The sequence below is a fragment of the Columba livia genome, chromosome 25 (assembly GCF_036013475.1).
Source record: "Columba livia isolate bColLiv1 breed racing homer chromosome 25, bColLiv1.pat.W.v2, whole genome shotgun sequence".
NCBI classification, from domain to species: domain Eukaryota; kingdom Metazoa; phylum Chordata; class Aves; order Columbiformes; family Columbidae; genus Columba; species Columba livia.
The window spans coordinates 3,603,356-3,622,732 of NC_088626.1; the positions used below are offsets into that span (position 1 = coordinate 3,603,356).

Sequence of the window (19,377 nt, forward strand, 5' to 3'; positions counted from 1 at the left end):
GGCGCTAATTGGGGCTGCTGATGGGGCGTGGTGAGAAATTGATGACACGTTTATTCTAAGGGGGGAATTAATATTTAGATTTTAATATTAATGATATATTTAGTCTAAGATGTGATCAGTATTTAGATTTTTAGTGAGGAATTTATTTGAAGGTGGGGATTAATATTTAGATTTTTAACGAGGAATTTATTCTAAGGTGGGGATTAAAACTTAGATTTCTTATGAGGAATTTATTCCAAGGTGGGGATTAACATTTGGATTTGACATTTATATATAAATTTATTCTAAGGGAGGGGATTAATATTTAGATTTAACATTTATTTTAAGGTGGGATTGAATATTTAGAATTTTTAGGCTAAATTTAAGTGAGGGGATTAATATTTAGGCTTAACATTTATTTTAAGGTGGGATTTAATATTTAGGATTTTTTATGATAAATTTATACTGAGGTGGGGATTAATATTTAGATTTTTTAATGATAAATTTATTCTGAGGTGGGGATTAATATTTAGCTTTAATATTTATGATAAATGTATTTGAAGGGGGGGGTTAAAGAGGGTTGGGGGTGGGTTCCAGTTATCGCTGCTGCAGGGGGGACAAACCTGAGTCCATCAGGTTTCATTAACGAGGGAAATTAATTAGGATCCGGGGCTGTGGCTACAAGAGATGATTTATTTAAGTATTTTGCTTTTCCCGACCCCACCTTGTGCCACAACCCATCGGGATCGGCCCCGGGGGGTCACGGTGACCCCGGTTGTCACCGGCACAAAGGTTCCCCCCCCATCCCCTACACAACCAGCAGCTAAAAACCACCCCAAAAATAGCATTTTTCCCCCAGTTTCACCAGTTCATGGCCCCACCTTGGTAATACCAACCCCCTGGAAGGGTAGAAGGATCTTTTTGGTGGAAAAAACAACACTTTTGGGGGTAAAACACCATAAAACACCCCAAGACAGTTCTGTGGAGGATCCTCATCCAGTGCGAGCGCTGAGCCAAAACCATTCGGGGTTCAGAATAGCATTTGCGGGGGGGGAGGCCATAAATTATGTTGTTTAGAGTATTTTTTTCCCCGTTTGGGAAATATTTAGCGACGACACGACATTTTTCATCAGCCCACGAACACACAGGGCGGAGCTGGGGGGACGCGACACCCCCATCCTCACGTAGGCCCGGAGATTTGGGGACAAGCGAGGAAGGGGGAGAATCCGACGGCGGCTCCGTCGGTGTGACATTTTGGGGGGTCCCTCACCAGTGCTGAGCTCCCCGTCATCCCGGGGGGGGTCTGGTCAGGCGAATTCCAGCTGGGCAGAGCCGCAGGAGCCGTCGGCCTTGTGCTCGGGGGCCGCCATGCCGGCCTTGCCCTCGCTGTCCGCAGGCCGCGCCGCCATGTAGTCCCGCACCTCCAGCTCCAGTTTTTTGGCTTTCAGAGCCGCCGTGTGCAGTTTTTCCAGGAAATCCGGCATTCCTGGGGTGGGGAGAGTGGGATGGGGTGAGGGAGAGTGACCCACAAAGTGCCACCGGGCTGGGGTGACAACATCCCGGCCTGAGGTGACAACATCCCGGCCTGGTAGCCCCACTCCCCTCACTCTATTTTCCTCCCTAATTCCTCCTTCTCCTACTAATCTTTCTTTTCCCTCCTGATTTTGCTTTCCCTCCCTGATGTTTTCCCCCCTCCTCATTTTCATTTCCCCTCCTAATTTCTCTTTCCCTCCCTCATTTTGTGTCCCCTCCTGATTTTCTTGCCCAATATCTTTCCTCTCTCCCAATTTTCTCCTAATAACTCAGCTCCACTTTATTCAAGGGGGGCATCCCGCAGCCATTAAGGGGCTTTTAATATTTAACACTTTAATTTAAAATGCTTAATATTTTCAACATTTAACCTTTTAAATTCTCACATCCGCTGCTGCACCAGCTCTGCACAGTCGCATTTCTCCCAATTAGAATTTTATATTAGAATTTTACTCTTAAAAAACGAGTGTTTAGCACACGGAGGTGGTTCCTGCGCCTTTTTAGACGCATTTAAGAGCGCAAAGCGGAAGAAAAGTGGTTTTTGTGGTTGGCAACGCGGGGCGGTGCGAGAAATAAAGGTCGAGTGTGGTGAGCGAATGTATTTTAACCCTTTTTCAGAGACACTTCAGAGCCAGCGCTGCTCTGAAATAGGGAAAAAAAAGCTCATTTTATTAGAAAAAAGCACAAGGAACCTGCTGTTTTTTTCCAGAAGGAACAGAAATTGTTCCCAAGGTTCAATTTCAACCTCCCCCGGCGCAACTTGAGGCTGTTTCCTCTGGTCCTGGCGCTTGTTCCAGAAGCCAGAGAGTCGTGGTCAATGGGCAGAGTCCAGTTGAGGCCTGGATCTAGTGCAGTGCCTCAGGGGGCAGTGCTGGGGCCGGTGTTATTCAATATATTCATCAATGGTTTGGGCGAGGGAATAGAGTGACTGTCAGCAAGTTTGCTGATGACACCAAGCTGGGAGGAGTGGCTGACACGCCAGAGGCTGTGCTGCCATCAGAGACCTGGACAGGCTGGAGAGCTGGGCAGGGAAACATTTAATGAAACAGAACAAGGGCAAGTGTAGAGTCTTGAATCTGGGTAGGAAGAACCCCAGGTTCCAGTATAAGTTGGGGAATGACCTATTAGAGAGCAGCGTAGGGGAAAGGGACCTGGGGGTCCTGGGGACAGCAGGGTGACCATGAGCCAGCACTGGGCCCTTGTGGCCAGGAAGGCCAATGGTACCTGGGGTGGGTTAGAAGGGGGTGGTCAGTAGGTCAGAGAGGTTCTCCTGCCCCTCTGCTCTGCCCTGGGGAGACCACACCTGGAATATTGTGTCCAGTTGTGGCCCCTCAGTTCCAGCAGGACAGGGAACTGCTGCAGAGAGTCCAGCGCAGGGCAACAAAGATGCTGAAGGGAGTGGAGCATCTCCCGTGTGAGGAAAGGCTGAGGGAGCTGGGGCTCTGGAGCTGGACAAGAGGAGACTGAGGGGGGACTCATTCATGTTTCCAGATATCTAAAGGGGGAGTGTCAGGAGGATGGAGCCAGGCTCTTCTCGGTGACAACCAGTGATAGGACAAGGGGCAATGGGTTCAAACTGGAACACAGGAGGTTCCACTTAAATTTGAGAAGAAACTTGTTCCCGGTGAGGGTGGCAGAGCCTGGCCCAGGCTGCCCAGGGGGGTTGTGGAGTCTCCTTCTGTGCAGACATTCCAACCCGCCTGGACACCTTCCTGTGTAACCTCATCTGGGTGTTCCTGCTCCATGGGGGGATTGCACTGGATGAGCTTGCCAGGGCCCTTCAACCCCTGACATTCTGGGATTCTGTGAGAAGAGCCTGAATCCCCCCCAAATTTCACCCCAACTCACCGCTCGACACCATCCAGCTGACGCAGTACCGGGGGAACACGGTCTGGGGGTTGTCGCTGTAGGTCAGCAAATAATCAAAACCGTTCTGGAAAAGGAGGAAACGAAGACGTTGAAGGGGAAGAAAAACTCCGTCGGGCTTTGCATCCTCTCCTAAAATCCCTTTTCGGGTCGCTTGTGTTATAGAACCATAACGATTCATTGTAAGCACCCAGGGAGGGGTTTTCCCCACAATCCTCCCCTTCCCAGCTCGATTTTCAGGCTCTGGACACCCTGTGAGGGTTTTCTGAGGAGGAAGGTGTGAGGAAGGAGATGTTGCGAGGCCGAAGGCTTTTTAAAATGAGTTTGGTGCTTTGATACAACACATTTGTGTCTCCAAGAGCACCAAAAAGAACCTCAAACTACTAGAATTAAGCTTAAAATATTTCCATAGCCACACATGGACACATTTCCCTCATTTTGGGACAATAACTCGTCCCTTTTGTCCCTTGTTTTGGGACAATAACTCGTCCCTTTTGCCTCTCATTTTGGGACAACTCGTACCTTTTGTCCCTCATTTTGGGACAATAACTCATCCCTTTTGTTCCTCATTTTGGGACAATAACTCATCATTTTTGCCTCTCATTTTGGGACAATAACTCGTCCCTTTTGTCCCTCATTTTGGGACAACAACTCGTACCTTTTGTCCCTCATTTTGGGACAATAACTCGTCCCTTTTGTTCCTCATTTTGGGACAATAACTCGTCCCTTTTGTCCCTCATTTTGAGACAATAACTCATCCCTTTTGTACCTCATTTTGGGACAATAACTCGTACCTTTTGTCCCTCATTTTGGGACAATAACTCGTCCCTTTTGTCCCTCATTTTGGGACAATAATTCATCCTTTTTGTCCCTCATTTTGGGACAATAATTCATCCTTTTTGTTGCTCATTTTGGGACAATAATTCATCCCTTTTGACCCTCTGCACTATTCACCCCGACTTAGCGCTCAGGACAACAGCCAGAAAAGGTGCAGTTCCCCCCTCCTAACAAGTTTTCCACCCTGTTTTCCAGCTTTTCCCCCCAAAAACGCACCTCGTCGAAGGTTTTGTGGGGCCGAATGACCATTTGGGACTCATAGGTCCTGACCCGAACGTACTCAGGGTCCTCGGGGACGCTCGGATGCTCCACAGCCCTGGGGGGAATGAGAAAAGCAGGAGATGAGCCACATGGAGCATCCACTGATATTTTGGAGTCCGGTACAAAAAACCCAAGTTTTTCACCCCAAAAAAACACTGTATTTTTGAGGCAGACCCCTGAGGTTTTATGGGGGGGTTTAAAAGCTCGTGGAGTTTAAAACCAGCACTCAGGTTTGGTTTAGAGATGGGAAACGGTTGGAAAAACAACCCACCGTGAGACCAGCACCATCAGGTTGTTCTCCTTGTCCACGCTGTACCGGCGCACGTAGACGTAGTCGCGCGAATACATCGGATACTGGACAAAAAGAGATTAAAAAATCAACAAATAAAGGCATCGACCAGCTGAGAATCACCAGGAAGGGATAAAAAGAAGAAACTCACTGGGAAATGAGTGACCCAGTGAATCACTTCGGATCCAGTGGCCACGTCTCGCTCGATTACATCTAATTTGATGACCAGCGAGTCCCATTTTTTCCTGTATTCAGTGTCCAGCTGGCGAAAGAAAAGGAGGAAAGATGTTAAAGAGAAGCGGCGTCACAGCAAAAGTCCAACGGCAGCGTTAACCAGCCCCTGACCTTCTCATCTGTGTCATTTAACCCGCGGGGAATTATTAAATATGATTTAAAAGGCGGCAGAGAGGAAGCGCAGGAGCGATGGGAGGACCAGAACACATCCCGCGCGCATCGCTCCTTTATTTCTATCAGAAACAAGCATAAAATCCCAAATCCCTGCTTGTGCTCTATACCATGCTCGGCTTTCCATCGCAGAACTTGTATTAAGATGAATATATTCATTATTTCCCCGGCAGGGGGTGCGTTTTATTTGCTCACCTGTACATTGAAGAACTGTCGGGGAGTCACGTCCGTGTACGACCCGAACACTGCGGGAAAGCAACAGCTGTTAATCCCAGGTTAATTTCAATCTCAGCGCCGCAAAATTCAATTAAAATGTGTTTTTAAGGCGGGCGGTAGCGCTGGGACCCCCATGGATGTCTTAAATGGGACCCCCCCTTGATGTCCTAAATGGGAGCCCCCTTGATGTGCTAAATGGGACCCCCCTTGATGTGCTAAACGGGGGTGGAATGTGCGGAGAGCGAAACAAAGTGCGACAAATCCCACTTTTGAAAACATTTTGGATAAATCCCAGTGCAAAAGGGGGTTCGGGGGGTCCCGTTACCTCGGTACTGGTACAAGTGGGTGCCCCCAATGGGCCGGCGCCAGAGTTTAAAGTGCTTTTTGTCCATGATCATCTCCCAGGGCTGTTCCCCGGGCTCGCGCTCCCGTTTGGGCTCCATCCGCGGCCCCGACATGTTCTCCATGTATTTTATCTCCTGCGCCGACCTGCGAGGAGGGAGAAAACACACAATAATTAACAATCCAAGCCTCGTCGGGTTGTTTATACAACAGATGGATTCACCTGAAATGGGTAAAACCTCCCCAGGCGTCACCCTGAGGGATTTTAGTGGGGAAAGAGCAGCAAAAATCCACCACAATTGCCTTTTTATTCTTAAATTCTAAGGGGTTTGTGCTGTTTTATAGGGGAAAACACAAAAGGGCTTGTTCCTGGGAAGTGATAAAAGCGGATAAACCGCACCGTAAATTAATATAATAAATAACATTGGAGCAGAACAGCTGGTTTTTCCACATCTGGAGGCCCCAACCCCATGGAAGGTGGATCGCACCAACCTGGAGACGCTAATTAGATTAAAGTAATTAGCGCCAGGCGGAATTAAAGCGTATATTGGGAACCTGCGGGGCAGGTCTCGCCGGTCTGGCTGAATTAACGTCGCTCCCAACGCTTTGCGGGACTAATTTACAACAGGATAAATACATTTCTATGTGTCTTAACAGCTGCCGCACATCTGTCTCGAGCTTTATTCTGTATTACCCAGAAAACTGAACCGAAACAATGCCCAGAAAGTCTTGATTTTTCATTTCTTTGCACAGAAATTTTATTACTTATCATTAATTATTTTATTCCGTTCGTATTTTATTTCTTTGCCCTTTGCGCTTCCCTGTTAGGACAAAACCAGCGATCACAATTATTCTATTTACACTTGGTGTGGATTTTTAACCGCTACAAATCGGTTTTTATCGCGTTTAAACCACTTTGTTAATATTTAGGATCATATTTCTTTAATATTTAGGTTAATATTTAGGTTTGTGTCGGTGTTTTGCCAGCCGGGACATCACCATAGGGGACACCAGCTACGGGTGTTTTTTACCCCAAAACCCATTAAAATCTATAAAAATAAAGGTGGGAATGGCAAAGCCAGAACAGGGATTTTGGTTTTATCAAGGAAATAAGTAAAATTAGAAGCGGAGGGAGGAGAAGGGGAGTTGGGAGGGGAAGAGAAACACGATACAGACGCAACGAGTTATTTTAAACCTGGGAGGAGTTTATTGCTGCTGCAACTAAACCGGAGCCCAACAGGCAGCGTGAGATTAAAGGAATAAGGAGAAATTAAAGAGGGTTAATCACAGCGAGCTCTGGAAAAGGGCACTGGAGGAAGGTTGGGCTTAAGAAGTCCTTAAATTGAGGTGAGTAACCTTGAACTCTGCTTTTAATCCCAAGCCTAAGCCCAGCCTTGCTGAGCACACTGGAAAACCTCAGGCCGGGTTTATCGCACGATGTTTGGGAATAAAACCGGGATTTGGTGTAAAGGTGAAGTCGGGATCTCCGTAAAATGTCTGAATGTGTCACAGGTTGGGGTGTTTCTCGTTAGCTCCAAGATTTAATTAAGCCTTAAATAAGCTACTTAAATAAATACTGGGTATTTAATGCCCATAGGACAGTCCGGACGACGCAGCAGAATTTAAAAGGGGGGAACCCAGCGCTGCCCCATCGAACCCCGAGCTCTTCATTAAGGTTTTAATTACCCTCTCCCATCTCGTCACACCCCACGCAGGATAATTACACCTTAACGAGGCCACGCGCTTCAAACAGCGACCGGGAAGGTCAGGGAGGCCTTTTGTCACCCGATTTGGGGGGTTCCGTGTGTCCCCCACCAGGTGCAGCAGCACGAATGGGACACTCAGTATTGGGGGGGGGACTGGACACCCCTTTGTGCTGCACCCCTGGGGTAGGTGGGGATTGGGGGGTGGAAGGTGCACCCCTAAATCCCAAGGGGGGTGGGGGGCACCAAGCAGAGAACTGGGAGGGCAGGGGCAGCCCAATTTGCAGGGGTGCACCCCCCAAAAAGTGCAGGGGGACACCCCAAGAGGTCAGTGATTTAGAGAGGATTTGGGGGCACCCTGTGGGGGGGACTCAAGGTGCACCCCCACACCAACACACAGCACAGAACACACAGATGGTGACACCCCCAGACCTGGAGAGGTTTGGGGGTGGAGACTCCCCTACCCCTCAAAAATTTGGGGGGGCACACCAGGGATTTTTGAGCTTCACAAAATTGGGGTGCACCCATAGTGATGGGGGAAGGAGCATCTCCCAAGGGCTTGGTGGGGGCACCCCAAGTCCCAATGCACCTGGTAAAGGGGGGAGAACCCTGAGGATTTAGGGGGCACTTGGGCTTCACCCCCACATCAACACACAGCACAGAACACACAGATGGTGACACCCCCAGACCTGGAGAGATTTGGGGTGGACTCTCCCACCCTAGAAAAATTTGGGGGGCAACCCCAAGGATTTGGGAGCTTTAGAAAAGTGGGGTGCACCCCTAGCGATGGTGGACTTGAGGGGGGGGAGGGTATCTCCCAATGGTTTTGGGGGGGCACCCTGAGTCCCAATGCACCTGGTAAGAGGGGGGGGAAGGCCCCTGAGGATTTGAGGGGCACCCCAGAGGATTTGGGAGCTTTAAAAAATTGGGGTGCACCCCTAATGATGGCGGATTTGAGAGGGGGGGAAGAAACATCTCCCAAGGGTTTGATGGAGGCACCCCAAGTCCCAAGGCACCTGCTAAGAGGGGGAACCCCTTAGAACTTGGGGTTACCCCTGAGGATTTGAGAGGCACCCCATAGTGTTTGGGAGCTTTAGAAAATTGGGGTGCACCCCCATCGATGGTGGACTTGGCGGGGCTGGGGGGGGAAGAGCATCTCCCAAGGGTTTGATAGGGGGACCCCAAGCCCAAATGCAGCTGGTAAAGGGATGAGGGGACCCCTTAGGATTTGGGGGCTAACCCTGAGGGTTTGGGGATCACCCCTGAGGGTCTGGGGGAACGGAGGGGGCGGGGAGCTCAGGACCCGAAGCGCCGAACACCCCGGGCCGCGGAGGGTTTGGGGGTTCCCAGTGGGGGTGTCGGGGGCCCCGCGGCTGCACCCACCGCTGCAGCTCCTCCTCCTCGATCCGCTGCCCGTCCCAGACGAAGACACCGGCCAGAGTCGCCATGAGGCGGCCGGTAGCGGCGAAGGCGGGGCGGCCTCGGAGCAGCCCTCGCCACCACCACCACCCCCCGCCGCCGCCGCCGCCGCTTCCACCACCTCCGCTGCGCCTCGCCCGCTCCGCCGCCCCGTCCCCGCCGCTCCCGCCGCCCCCGCGGCACCAGCCCCGCCGGGCCTGCCGCGCCCGCTGCCCCGTCAGGCAGCTGCACTGCCGCGCCAGCAGGCCCAGCAGGCCCCGCCGCCCCGCGCCTCCCCCCGCTTGTCCGCCGGGCTCGGCGGGCCCGGGCGGGCGGGGGCCCAGGCGGGCGGTGCGGGCGCAGCGGGAGACGAGCCCGACGAGCGGCCGCCGCGGCTGCAACATGCCGCCGCTCCCTCCGCGGGCCGCCCCGCGTCGCAGGGTGCTTGCGTCATCGCGCCGCGCCGCCTGCCGATTGGGTGGCGGCTCGCCTGCCCCGCGCAGTGATTGGGTGGCGGCGGGAAACGCCCGCCCCCTTGTGCGCTGAGGGACGCGGGGAGGGGAGAGCAAGGGCGCGAGGGGCGCGAGGGGGCGGGGCTTGGAGCGAGGGGCGGTGCTTGGGCAGGGCCACGCCCCCACTTGCGGAGCTTGGAGTGCGGGCGGGGCCCGATATTGGGGTGCAGGGGGGTTGTTGGGGGGCACAGGGGGGTTATTGGGGGCACGAGGGTGTTATGGGGGACAGAGGGGTTATAGGAGTGCGGGCGGGGGCTATTGGGGGACAGGGTGTGTGGGCAGGGGGGGTTATTGGGGTACAGAGGAGTATTGGGGGGCAGGGGGTTATCGGGGACAGAGGGATTATGGGGGTGCAGGGGGGTTATTGGGAGCCACGGGGGGCTATGTGGGACAGAGGGGTTATAGGGGTGCAGGGGGGCTATGGGGGTTCAGGGGGTGAGGACGGGGGCGTTATTGGGGTGCAGGGGGGTATTAGGGGGCAGAGGGTTATTGGGTGGCAGGGGTTATTGGGGACCATGGGGGGCTATGGGAGACAGAGGGGTTATAGGGGTGCAGGGGGTGAGGGTGGGGGGTTATTGGGGGAGAGGTTGCGTGGGCAGGGGGTTTATTGGGATACAGAGGGGTTACTGGGGGGCAGTGGGCTACGGGGGTGCAGGGGATGCAGGCAGGGGGTTATTGGGGGACAGGATGTGTGGGCAGGGGGGTTATTGGGGTGCAGAGTGGTATTGGGGGGCAGGGGGTTATTGGGGGGCACAGGGAGTTATGGAGACAGAGGGGTTAGATGGGTGCAGGGGCTGCGGGTGGGGGGTTATTGGGGGACAGGGTGTATGGACAGGGGGGTTACTGGGGTACAGGGGGTACTGAGGTGCAGGGGGTTATTGGGGACAGGGGGTATTGGGCTGCAGGGGGTTATTGGGCTACAGAGACATTTATTGGGGTGCAGGGTTGGTTATTGAGATGCAGGGTTGGTTATTGGGATGCAGGGTTGGTTACTGGGGTGCATGGCTGGTTATTGGGGTGCATGGCTGGTTATTGGGATGCAGGGTTGGTTATTGGGGTGCATGGCTGGTTATTGGGATGCAGGGTTGGCTATTGAGATGCAGGGTTGGTTATTGGGATGCAGGGTTGGTTATTGGGGTGCATGGCTGGTTACTGGGGTGCAGGGTTGGTTATTGGGATGCAGGGTTGGTTACTGGGGTGCAGGGTTGGTTATTGGGGCGCAGGGTTGGTTATTGGGGCGCAGGGTTGGTTGCTGGGGTGCAGGGTTGGTTATTGGGGTGCAGGGTTGATTATTGGGATGCAGGGTTGGTTATTGGGATGCAGGGTTGGTTGCTGGGGTGCAGGGTTGGTTGCTGGGGTGCAGGGTTGGTTATTGGGGCGCAGGGTTGGTTATTGGGATGCAGGGTTGGTTACTGGGGTGCAGGGTTGGTTATTGGGGTGCAGGGTTGGTTATTGGGGTGCAGGGTTGGTTACTGGGGTGCAGGGTTGGTTATTGGGGTGCAGGGTTGGTTATTGGGGCGCAGGGTTGGTTGCTGGGGTGCAGGGCTGTTCATCACAGCACAAGGAGGGGACACCCCCATTCCCCAGAACAAAGCTCAATCCCCCACACACGGCTCTTTGCACCCCCTTTATTTCCCCACAGAAGGGCTGGGGGGAGCCCCAAAACCCACAGCACCCCACACCCCGTCCGGATTCCATCCAGGGCAGGGAAACGACATGAATTTCCCTCTTTTGGGGTTTTTTTTACAGAAATACAGTGTGTTTATGCACAGAATATTTACAGTCCAGCCCCCCCCCTTGCATATAAGTCCCCAGTGAGGAAACCCCAACGCTTTTGCCGCCGGGGAAGAGCCAGCGGGACGTGGGTTTTGCGGGGACGTGGAAGTGGATGAGGAGGAAAAGGAGCTGTGTCAGGGCTGGGAAAACCCCCAGAAAACAGGAAACCCCCCCAAAAAACACGCTGCCAGCTTCCCCCACGCCCCGCACCCACCCATCCAACCCTCACGGATCTTCAGGGGCTGATTTTCCTCCTCAATGGTTTTTCAAGGGTTCATTTTCCTCTCCGAGTGTTTCCAGGGAAAATACTAATGAAATAGAACAAGGGCAAGTGTAGAGTCTTGAATCTGGGCAGGAACAACCCCAGGTTGCAGTATAAGTTGGGGAATGACCTATTAGAGAGCAGCGTAGGGGAAAGGGACCTGGGGGTCCTGGGGACAGCAGGGTGACCATGAGCCAGCACTGGGCCCTTGTGGCCAGGAAGCCAATGGTACCTGGGGTGGGTTAGAAGGGGGTGGTCAGTAGGTCAGAGAGGTTCTCCTGCCCCTCTGCTCTGCCCTGGGGAGACCACACCTGGAATATTGTGTCCAGCTGTGGCCCCTCAGTTCCAGCAGGACAGGGAACTGCTGCAGAGAGTCCAGTGCAGGGCAACAAAGATGCTGAAGGGAGTGGAGCATCTCCCGGGTGAGGAAAGGCTGAGGGAGCTGGGGCTCTGGAGCTGGACAAGAGGAGACTGAGGGGGGACTCATTCATGTTTCCAGATATCTAAAGGGGGAGTGTCAGGAGGATGGAGCCAGGCTCTTCTCGGTGACAACCAGTGATAGGACAAGGGGTAATGGGTTCAAACTGGAACACAGGAGGTTCCACTTAAACTTGAGAAGAAACTTGTTTGGGGTGAGGGTGGCAGAGCCTGGCCCAGGCTGCCCAGGGAGGTTGTGGAGTCTCCTTCTGTGCAGACATTCCAACCCGCCTGGACACCTTCCTGTGTAACCTCATCTGGGTGTTCCTGCTCCATGGGGGGATTGCACTGCATGAGCTTGCCAGGTCCCTTCAACCCCTGACATTCTGGGATTCTGTGATTCTGATTTTCCTCCTCAAGGTTTTTCCAGGGCTGATTTTACTCCTTCAGGATTTTCAAGGGTTGATTTTCCTCCTTGAGTATTTTCAGGAGCTGATTTTCCTCCTCAAGGTTTTTAAGGGGTTGATTTTCTTCCTCAAAGGTTTTTCAAGGGGCTGATTTTCCTCCTCGAGGTTTTTCAGGGTTGTTTTTCCCCCTCCCAGTCTCACCGTGTCCTCCCCGCGTTGATTGTTTCCCATTTAGTGCCCCGGTCTGAGCCCCGGCGAGCGGCCGAAGCTCTTGCATAGCCAGTGCTGCCACGGGGGGGCGCAAAATAAGGGGACGACCCCGGCAAAACAGCCGGTGGGAAGAAAATAGGGAATAAAAGCATTAAGGGGATGGTCAAGAACGTACGACGAGCGTTTTTTCTGTCCTAAAACTCCTCCTCTAAACCTTCGCAGATTCGGCGTTGAGGTTTTGGGTGCTGCGGTGCTCGGGTTGATGCATCCGTGTTTCTTTATTACATATTAATTTTGCTTTAAAAAGCCAAAAAAACCTGGCTGGGGTCTGGATGATTCAGATCGTTTCTGCGGTACCATCTGGGGAAGCGTTTGCTCCTTGGTGTCCGTCTTCTTGTGGGGTTTGTGTTAAGAAAACCAAGAGCAGGACAGAGAAACATGAAGATTAAAAGCGGGAGCAAAAAGCAGAAGAGTCGGTCGGCGCGGGGATGGGGAACTTGCATAAAACCGCAGGCACAGACGCCGATTTCCCAGAGCCGAAGTCTGGTCGTATCTTGGCTAAAAACCCCCCAAAATTTGCTCGATGAAGGGTTGGAGCTTCCCCCAAAACCAGCGCCGGTGTCCAAAGAGCTTTGGGATGTCGTGTCAGCCGCTCGCAAAGGGGGTTTTATAGTGGTGATGGCTCCGAAAGCATCACCGTCCTCACCCCCAAACCCCCGAGGCTGAAATAAAGTGCAAAATGCTCAAAATGCTCGTGTGGTCAGAAAAAAAGGGACACGTGGAGCGGTAGGGGGTTGGTTCTGTGTCTGTCCAGACGCTGGAAAGGGCTGTTCCCCCCTCGCCAGTGCTTCCCCTATATATATATATATATAAATATATACACACGCGCGTGCGTGACGCCTTTTTTCGGATGTGTTTTACACCTCGGAGGAGGGGTTGAGTCCGCTGAGCGATTCCAGCCCCATTTCCCCCTCCTTGGCGGCGGGGATGAGATAAAACCGGTGAAAATCCTCAGCGGGCGCCTCCGTCGCCGTCATTTCCACCCGGGGCTCAAAATCGCACCGTGGCGTGGTTAAAATTAAAGGACAGGGAGAAACCATCGCTCACCCGACCCAAACGGTTCTTTCCTCTGCGCGAGAAGGATCTGAAACACGAAGGGGGCGGCGAGAAGGTGAATTTTGGCGGGGGGAGGACGCGGTGAAGGCGGCGCCGTCAGGGGGTGTAAGCTGGCGGTGGTTGGAATTGGTTGATGACTTCGTACTCGGCCGGGTACGGTTCGTTCTCCTCCATCTCGGACAGGAGCTCCAGCGCTTGCTCCTCCTCCTCGGTGGGGTAATGGCGCAAGAGGTTGGCGGCCGTGGCGAGGATGGACGCCCCCCCGGCCCCCGCCACCAGGTAGAAGCTGACGGCGAAGGTGACGTAAACCTGGGAGCCGTGGTACTTTTTGTGCTGCTGCTGCTGGGCCAGGATCAGCTCCGAGGCCCAGTAGCAGAAGCCGATGACGGTGGCGCATTGCAGGACTGCGGGAAAGAGCCGGAGAGAGGCTAAGAACGCCGGGAAATAATAAATCGGGGTGTTCATTTCATGATTAATCCATCAAACAGACGCTGAGGGGGAAAACAAGTGAAGCCGAGCGGTTTGGGAGGGTTTGTTTTAGGCAAACGGGTTGAGAACTTTCGCTGAGCCGCTCGTACATTAATTCAGCCCAGGAAAAAGGATTTGAAAGCTCCTCGTGAGCCGCAAAGGTGACCTTATCCCTCCCAGGAGCTCTTTTAAAAACTAAAACCTGTTAATAGGTGCTTAACGCTTGTCCTTGACCTCTTCCCTGCAAGATTTAACCCTCGGTTAAGCCGCACGAGGCTTCTGCGCCACAACTCTGAACTAAAAGGTTGCAAAGAAGCCTTTGGGGGATGTATTTTCCATCGGGGATAAAAATAAACGAGCCGGGGGGGGTGGAATCGCCGTTCCCGCAGGAATTACCTGTGAGGATGTGGGCGAACGCGTAACGCCGGGTGATCTTGAGCGCCGGGTGTTTGGGGCCGAAGACGTCGAGCAGAAAGGCCGAGAGGCTGCAGATGATGCCCAGGAAGCAGAAGGCGGCGATGACGCGGAGCAGCAGAACCGTCTGTGGGTTCATGCAGTAATCTGCGAGGAGAGGGAGACAAGTGGATTTCGAGCCTGTTTTCCAACCCCAAATCACTCACCAGGTGGAGAAAGCGGCGTCAATTACACCGCAGCGGTTGGACCGGTCGTGTATTTCACTTTATAAACTATTATCGCTGGGGGAATTAAAGCTAAAAAAGCAAAATAACAAAGGAGGTTGCGTGAATTCCTTATTTAAAGTGAAGCCAAGGGGGTTAATTAAAAGGCTTTTATTTAATGACACATCCCGCCGGTGATGTGAGAGCACGGTGAGGGAGATCCTGCGTCACCCCACCTAGATTTGTGTGGGTTCTGCACATCCAGAACTGGAACTGGGGGCTAAAGGAGGTTTAAAATCATCACCGTGGTTAAATTAATATCATATTAAAAGGGATTAATTATGATACGGGCTGGAAATGAGTCGCAGGCGCTTGGATCTGAGTCTGTGATGGAGGTGGGAGCCGGGGGGAGGTTGAGGTTGGAAATTTGGGGTAATTTCTTCCCCAAAGGGCTGTGGGGCATTGGAACAGGCTGCCCAGGGCAGTGCTGGAGTCACCATCCCTGGAGGGTTGGACAGACGGACATGAGGTTCTCAGGACATGGGGCAGTGCCGGGGTGGGTTATGGGTGGACTCTGTGATTTTAAACGTCTTTTCTACCCAAAACGTTTCTCTGATTCTCTAAACCCCCTCGACAATGCACAAATCTCATCATGGGGACGCAGCCGCCTCTCGGCTTATAAAATAAGTCGGGAACGACATTTTTGTGCTTTATTTCTTCATATTGACTGATTCATTTGCCAGGGTGGGGGGTGAGTCCCGTTTGGCCACCAGTCACTGCACACCCCCCGTTTATCACTGACATTTGGGGATGAATTTGTGTAACACACCAAACCCTGGGGAGTTACGGTGGTAAAACGGAGGGAAACCACCTCATCTGGGTGATATGGGGAAGGAAAAAATCTTTATTAATGAGGTCAAACAGGTCAGAGAGGTTCTCCTGCCCCTCTGCTCTGCCCTGGGGAGACCACACCTGGAATATTGTGTCCAGCTGTGGCCCCTCAGTTCCAGCAGGACAGGGAACTGCTGCAGAGAGTCCAGCGCAGGGCAACAAAGATGCTGAAGGGAGTGGAGCATCTCCCGTGTGAGGAAAGGCTGAGGGAGCTGGGGCTCTGGAGCTGGACAAGAGGAGACTGAGGGGGGACTCATTCATGTTTCCAGATATCTAAAGGGGGAGTGTCAGGAGGATGGAGCCAGGCTCTTCTCGGTGACAACCAGTGATAGGACAAGGGGTAATGGGTTCAAACTGGAACACAAGAGGTTCCACTTAAATTTGAGAAGAAACTTGTTCCCGGTGAGGGTGGCAGAGCCTGGCCCAGGCTGCCCAGGGGGTTGTGGAGTCTCCTTCTGTGCAGACATTCCAACCCGCCTGGACACCTTCCTGTGTAACCTCATCTGGGTGTTCCTGCTCCATGGGGGGATTGCACTGGATGAGGGCCCTTCCAACCCCTCACATCCTGGGGTTTATGGGGAGGGTGTTTGCGCCCGGGGGATGCGGGATGGGGGATCTGGGGACCCCGGCCTCACCTCGGAGCAGCTCGGGATCCACGTAGCCCAGCACGTCGGCGACTCCCAGCTCCTGTCGGGCGCAGGTGCCGCCGTGGATGCGGAGCCAGGCGGGCTCGGCCAGCGCCGTGCACAGCGCCGTGATGGACAGCGCGCCGGGCAGCGCCGAGGCCAGGCTCCGCTCCGGCTGCTTGGGCAGCCCGCTGCCCGCCGCCCTCCGCCGCCGCCCGCCGGGCAGCCCCGGCCCGCCCGGGGTGAACATCGCGGCCCCGGCACCGCGACACCGGCTCCGCCTCGGGCCTCGTCAACCCCGCTTCCGCTTCCGGCGCGCTGACGTCAGCGTGCGTGGCGGCGAGGGGCGGCATGAAGGAGGCGCTGGAGCTGCTGGGGAGGGTCCCCGGACACCCCGATTCGCGGTGCTGGTTCCTGGCCTGGAGCCCCGGCGGGGGGTTGTTGGCGTCGTGCGGAGGGGACCGGGTGATCCGGCTGTGGGGGCGGGAAGGTGAGCGGGGGGGGCGAGGGGCGGGGCCACGGTGCGGTGAGGGCTCGATTGGGGCGGGGCTAAAACTGTCCGTCGGGAGGGGGCGGGGTCAGAGACCCAATAGGGGAGGAAGTCGATGAGGGGGCGGGGCTACCGGTGGAAAAGAAGGAGGGGCTTTGTGAGGGGCGGGGCTAAAGGGAGTGTCTTGTGGGGGGCGTGGTCAGAGAGGCGATGTGGGGGCTGAGAAAAGGGGCGGGGCTAGAGGGGGTGTTTGCGGTTGGGGACGGGGCTAGAGGGGCAGTTAGGCGGGGCTGTTTCTAGGGGGCGTGGCTAGAGGAGTGTTGAGGGGCTGGATTGGGGCGGGGTCAGGGGTCGGTGTGGGCGGGGCTGCGATGAGGGGGCGGGGCTAGAAGGGCTGCTAAGGATAACAAGGAGGGGCGGACCCGGGGCTCAGCGTGGGAGGGGGCCGCTTGCAGGAGGCGGGGCGTGGGGGAAGGGGCGTGGTTTGGAGCAGGGGTGTGGTGTTTTGCAGGGGCGTGGTTTGGGACAGGGGGCGTGGCTTGGGGCGGGCCCCGTCTCACAGTGTCCCGGTTGTCCCCAGGCACGGGCTGGTCGTGCCGGGCGGTGCTGGGCGAGGGGCACCAGCGCACGGTGCGCAGGGTGGCCTGGTCGCCCTGCGGCTCCTTCCTGGCCTCCGCCAGCTTCGACGCCACCACCTGCATCTGGAAGAGGCAAGAGGATGGGTTTGAGGTGAGACCCCCCGCCAAAACCACCCCCCCCCGCGCCCCAAAACACCCCGTACACCCGCTGCTGTCCCCCTGCAGTGCGTCACCACGCTGGAGGGACACGAGAACGAGGTGAAGTCGGTGGCCTGGGCGCCCTCGGGCACGCTGCTCGCCACCTGCAGCCGCGACAAGAGCGTCTGGGTCTGGGAAGGTGAGGGGAGAGCTGGGGGGGCTGGGAGGGACACTGGGGGCTGTGTCCCCCCACAAAGCCTCCCCTGTCCTCAGCGTGAGGGTTCTGTCCCCGCAGTGGATGAGGAGGAGGAGTATGAGTGCGTCAGCGTCCTCAACTCCCACACGCAGGACGTCAAGCACGTGGTCTGGCACCCCAACCAGGAGGTAAAATCGAGGGTGTTTCACCCCAATTTCCACCTCAAACCCTATTCCAGTCCCACCCACCTCAGCCCGCGGGTGACGGGTGACACCCGTGTCCCCGCAGCTCCTGGCCTCGGCCAGCTACGACGACACGGTGAAGCTGTACCAGGAGGAGGAGGACGACTGGGTGTGCTGCGCCACGCTGGAGGGACACGAGTCCACCGTGTGGAGCGTGGCCTTCGACCGCAGCGGCGAGCGCCTGGCGTCCTGCAGCGATGACAAAACCGTGCGCATCTGGCGCCGCTACGAGCCGGGCAACGAGGAAGGTGAGGCCGGTGGCCCGTCCTGCGAGCCACGGGGTGTGGAACGGCTGCTGAGTGTGGGCAGGGGAACCAGGGTGGTGACCGTCCCACTGGGGAGGCCAAACTGGAAATCCTGGGGGCAGTTTTGGGCTCCTCATGCTAAGAGGTGCTGGAGCGAGTTGAGAGAAGGGAACGGAGCTGGTGAGGGGCTGGAGCACAAGTGTGATGGAGCGGCTGAGGGACCTGGGGGTTCAGCTGGAGAACAGGAGCTGAGGGGAGACCTTCTGATCTCTGAACTGCCTGAAAGGAGCTTGGAGCCAGGGGGTCGGGCTCTGCTCCCCAGGAACAAGCGCCAGGAGCAGAGGAAACGGCCTCAAGTTGCGCCAGGGGAGGTTGAGGTTGGATGTGGGGAACAATTTCTTCCCCCAAGGGCTGTGGGGCATTGGAACAGGCTGCCCAGGGCAGTGCTGGAGTCACCATCCCTGGAGGGCTGGACAGACGGACATGAGGTTCTCAGGGACATGGGTCGGGTTAACAGTTGGACTTGATGATTTTAAAGCTCTTTTCCACCCAAAACGATTCTCTAACCCGCTGGGGAAGCGTGGGCAGGGACCCCAAGTTATTCTCTCATCCAGGTGTGAGCTGCATTGGCAACGACCCCACCTGGAAATGCGTCTGCACCCTCTCCGGTTACCACTCCAGAACCATCTACGACGTGTCCTGGTGAGTGACCCCAACCGGCATCCGACTCCCCCAGCGCGGTTTTCCCGGCGCGGGTCACCCCAGCACTGTGTCCCCTCCAGGTGCCACCTCACTGGGGCTCTGGCCACGGCCTGCGGGGACGACGCCATCCGCGTGTTCGAGGAGAGCACATCCTCCAACCCGCACCAGCCCACCTTCGCGCTGGCCGCCCACGTCCCCCGTGCGCACTCGCAGGACGTCAACTGCGTCGCCTGGAACCCCAAGGAGCCGGGGCTGCTGGCGTCGTGCAGCGACGACGGCGAGATCGCCTTCTGGAAGTACCAGCGCCCCGAAATCTGCTGAGTGCTTTCAGTCCAACCTTTCTACCTCCTCCTCGCCATGGGTTGGACTTTTTGGCACCCCCAGGGATGCAGCAGGACCCAGATGGCTCTGGGGACATGGCGGGACTTGCTCCCAGCTCCTTCTACCCCACGCTCAATAAATTTGTGTTACCCTGTCTAAAACCCCCGTCTTTTCCTTTCGGGGTGTGCAGAATGTGGTGTGGGTGCTCCCCAGGTGCTGGGGGAGGTGACAAAGGGGGACAAACCCCTTTTGTGCCTTGCAGGAAGCGTTTAGCGCCACTCCTGCGCTCCTAGAAACGGCTACTGAACCAAACCCACCTTAGTTAATTCTGCTAATG

At 55.2% G+C, this 19,377-nt stretch overlaps 3 protein-coding genes across 3 annotated transcripts; 1 reads left to right on the forward strand and 2 right to left on the reverse strand.

Annotated features, from left to right (window-relative positions):
- Positions 1–652: 652 nt before the first annotated feature.
- Positions 653–9,238, reverse strand: STARD7 (StAR related lipid transfer domain containing 7). The gene is made up of 8 exons (XM_065041068.1): positions 8,812–9,238; positions 5,709–5,872; positions 5,363–5,412; positions 4,914–5,024; positions 4,745–4,827; positions 4,429–4,528; positions 3,358–3,442; positions 653–1,465 (listed from the first exon to the last, which is right to left on the reverse strand). The coding sequence occupies exons 1-8, from the start codon at positions 9,228–9,230 to the stop codon at positions 1,287–1,289; spliced, it is 1,191 nt and encodes a 396-aa protein (XP_064897140.1). The 5' UTR covers positions 9,231–9,238; the 3' UTR covers positions 653–1,286.
- Positions 9,239–10,952: 1,714 nt separating this feature from the next.
- TMEM127 (transmembrane protein 127) lies at positions 10,953–16,441 on the reverse strand. Its single transcript, XM_005515961.4, has 3 exons — positions 16,138–16,441; positions 14,391–14,555; positions 10,953–13,930 (listed from the first exon to the last, which is right to left on the reverse strand). Exons 1-3 carry the CDS (start codon positions 16,376–16,378, stop codon positions 13,623–13,625), a joined length of 714 nt encoding a protein of 237 aa, XP_005516018.3. The 5' UTR covers positions 16,379–16,441; the 3' UTR covers positions 10,953–13,622.
- A 21-nt stretch (positions 16,442–16,462) lies between these two features.
- On the forward strand, positions 16,463–19,201 carry CIAO1 (cytosolic iron-sulfur assembly component 1). Its single transcript, XM_065041100.1, has 7 exons — positions 16,463–16,618; positions 17,199–17,347; positions 17,422–17,533; positions 17,630–17,718; positions 17,819–18,020; positions 18,632–18,719; positions 18,800–19,201. Exons 1-7 carry the CDS (start codon positions 16,480–16,482, stop codon positions 19,038–19,040), a joined length of 1,020 nt encoding a protein of 339 aa, XP_064897172.1. The 5' UTR covers positions 16,463–16,479; the 3' UTR covers positions 19,041–19,201.
- The last annotated feature ends 176 nt before the right edge of the window (positions 19,202–19,377 follow it).

Excerpts from the sequence above, each read along its gene's own strand:
- STARD7 (XM_065041068.1), bottom strand. The coding sequence starts at position 9,230 with ATGTTGCAGCCGCGGCGGCCGCTCGTCGGGCTCGTCTCCCGCTGCGCC. Across the intron at positions 4,828-4,913 it reads ACTGGGTCACTCATTTCCCA|TATCCGATGTATTCGCGCGA; the intron begins GTGAGTTTCTTC and ends CTTTTTGTCCAG. Across the intron at positions 3,443-4,428 it reads CCCACAAAACCTTCGACGAG|AACGGTTTTGATTATTTGCT; the intron begins GTGCGTTTTTGG and ends CTCCTTTTCCAG.
- TMEM127 (XM_005515961.4), bottom strand. The coding sequence starts at position 16,378 with ATGTTCACCCCGGGCGGGCCGGGGCTGCCCGGCGGGCGGCGGCGGAGG. Across the intron at positions 14,556-16,137 it reads GGATCCCGAGCTGCTCCGAG|ATTACTGCATGAACCCACAG; the intron begins GTGAGGCCGGGG and ends CTCTCCTCGCAG. Across the intron at positions 13,931-14,390 it reads GTTCGCCCACATCCTCACAG|TCCTGCAATGCGCCACCGTC; the intron begins GTAATTCCTGCG and ends TCTTTCCCGCAG.
- CIAO1 (XM_065041100.1), top strand. The coding sequence starts at position 16,480 with ATGAAGGAGGCGCTGGAGCTGCTGGGGAGGGTCCCCGGACACCCCGAT. Across the intron at positions 17,534-17,629 it reads GAGCGTCTGGGTCTGGGAAG|TGGATGAGGAGGAGGAGTAT; the intron begins GTGAGGGGAGAG and ends CTGTCCCCGCAG. Across the intron at positions 18,720-18,799 it reads ACCATCTACGACGTGTCCTG|GTGCCACCTCACTGGGGCTC; the intron begins GTGAGTGACCCC and ends TGTCCCCTCCAG.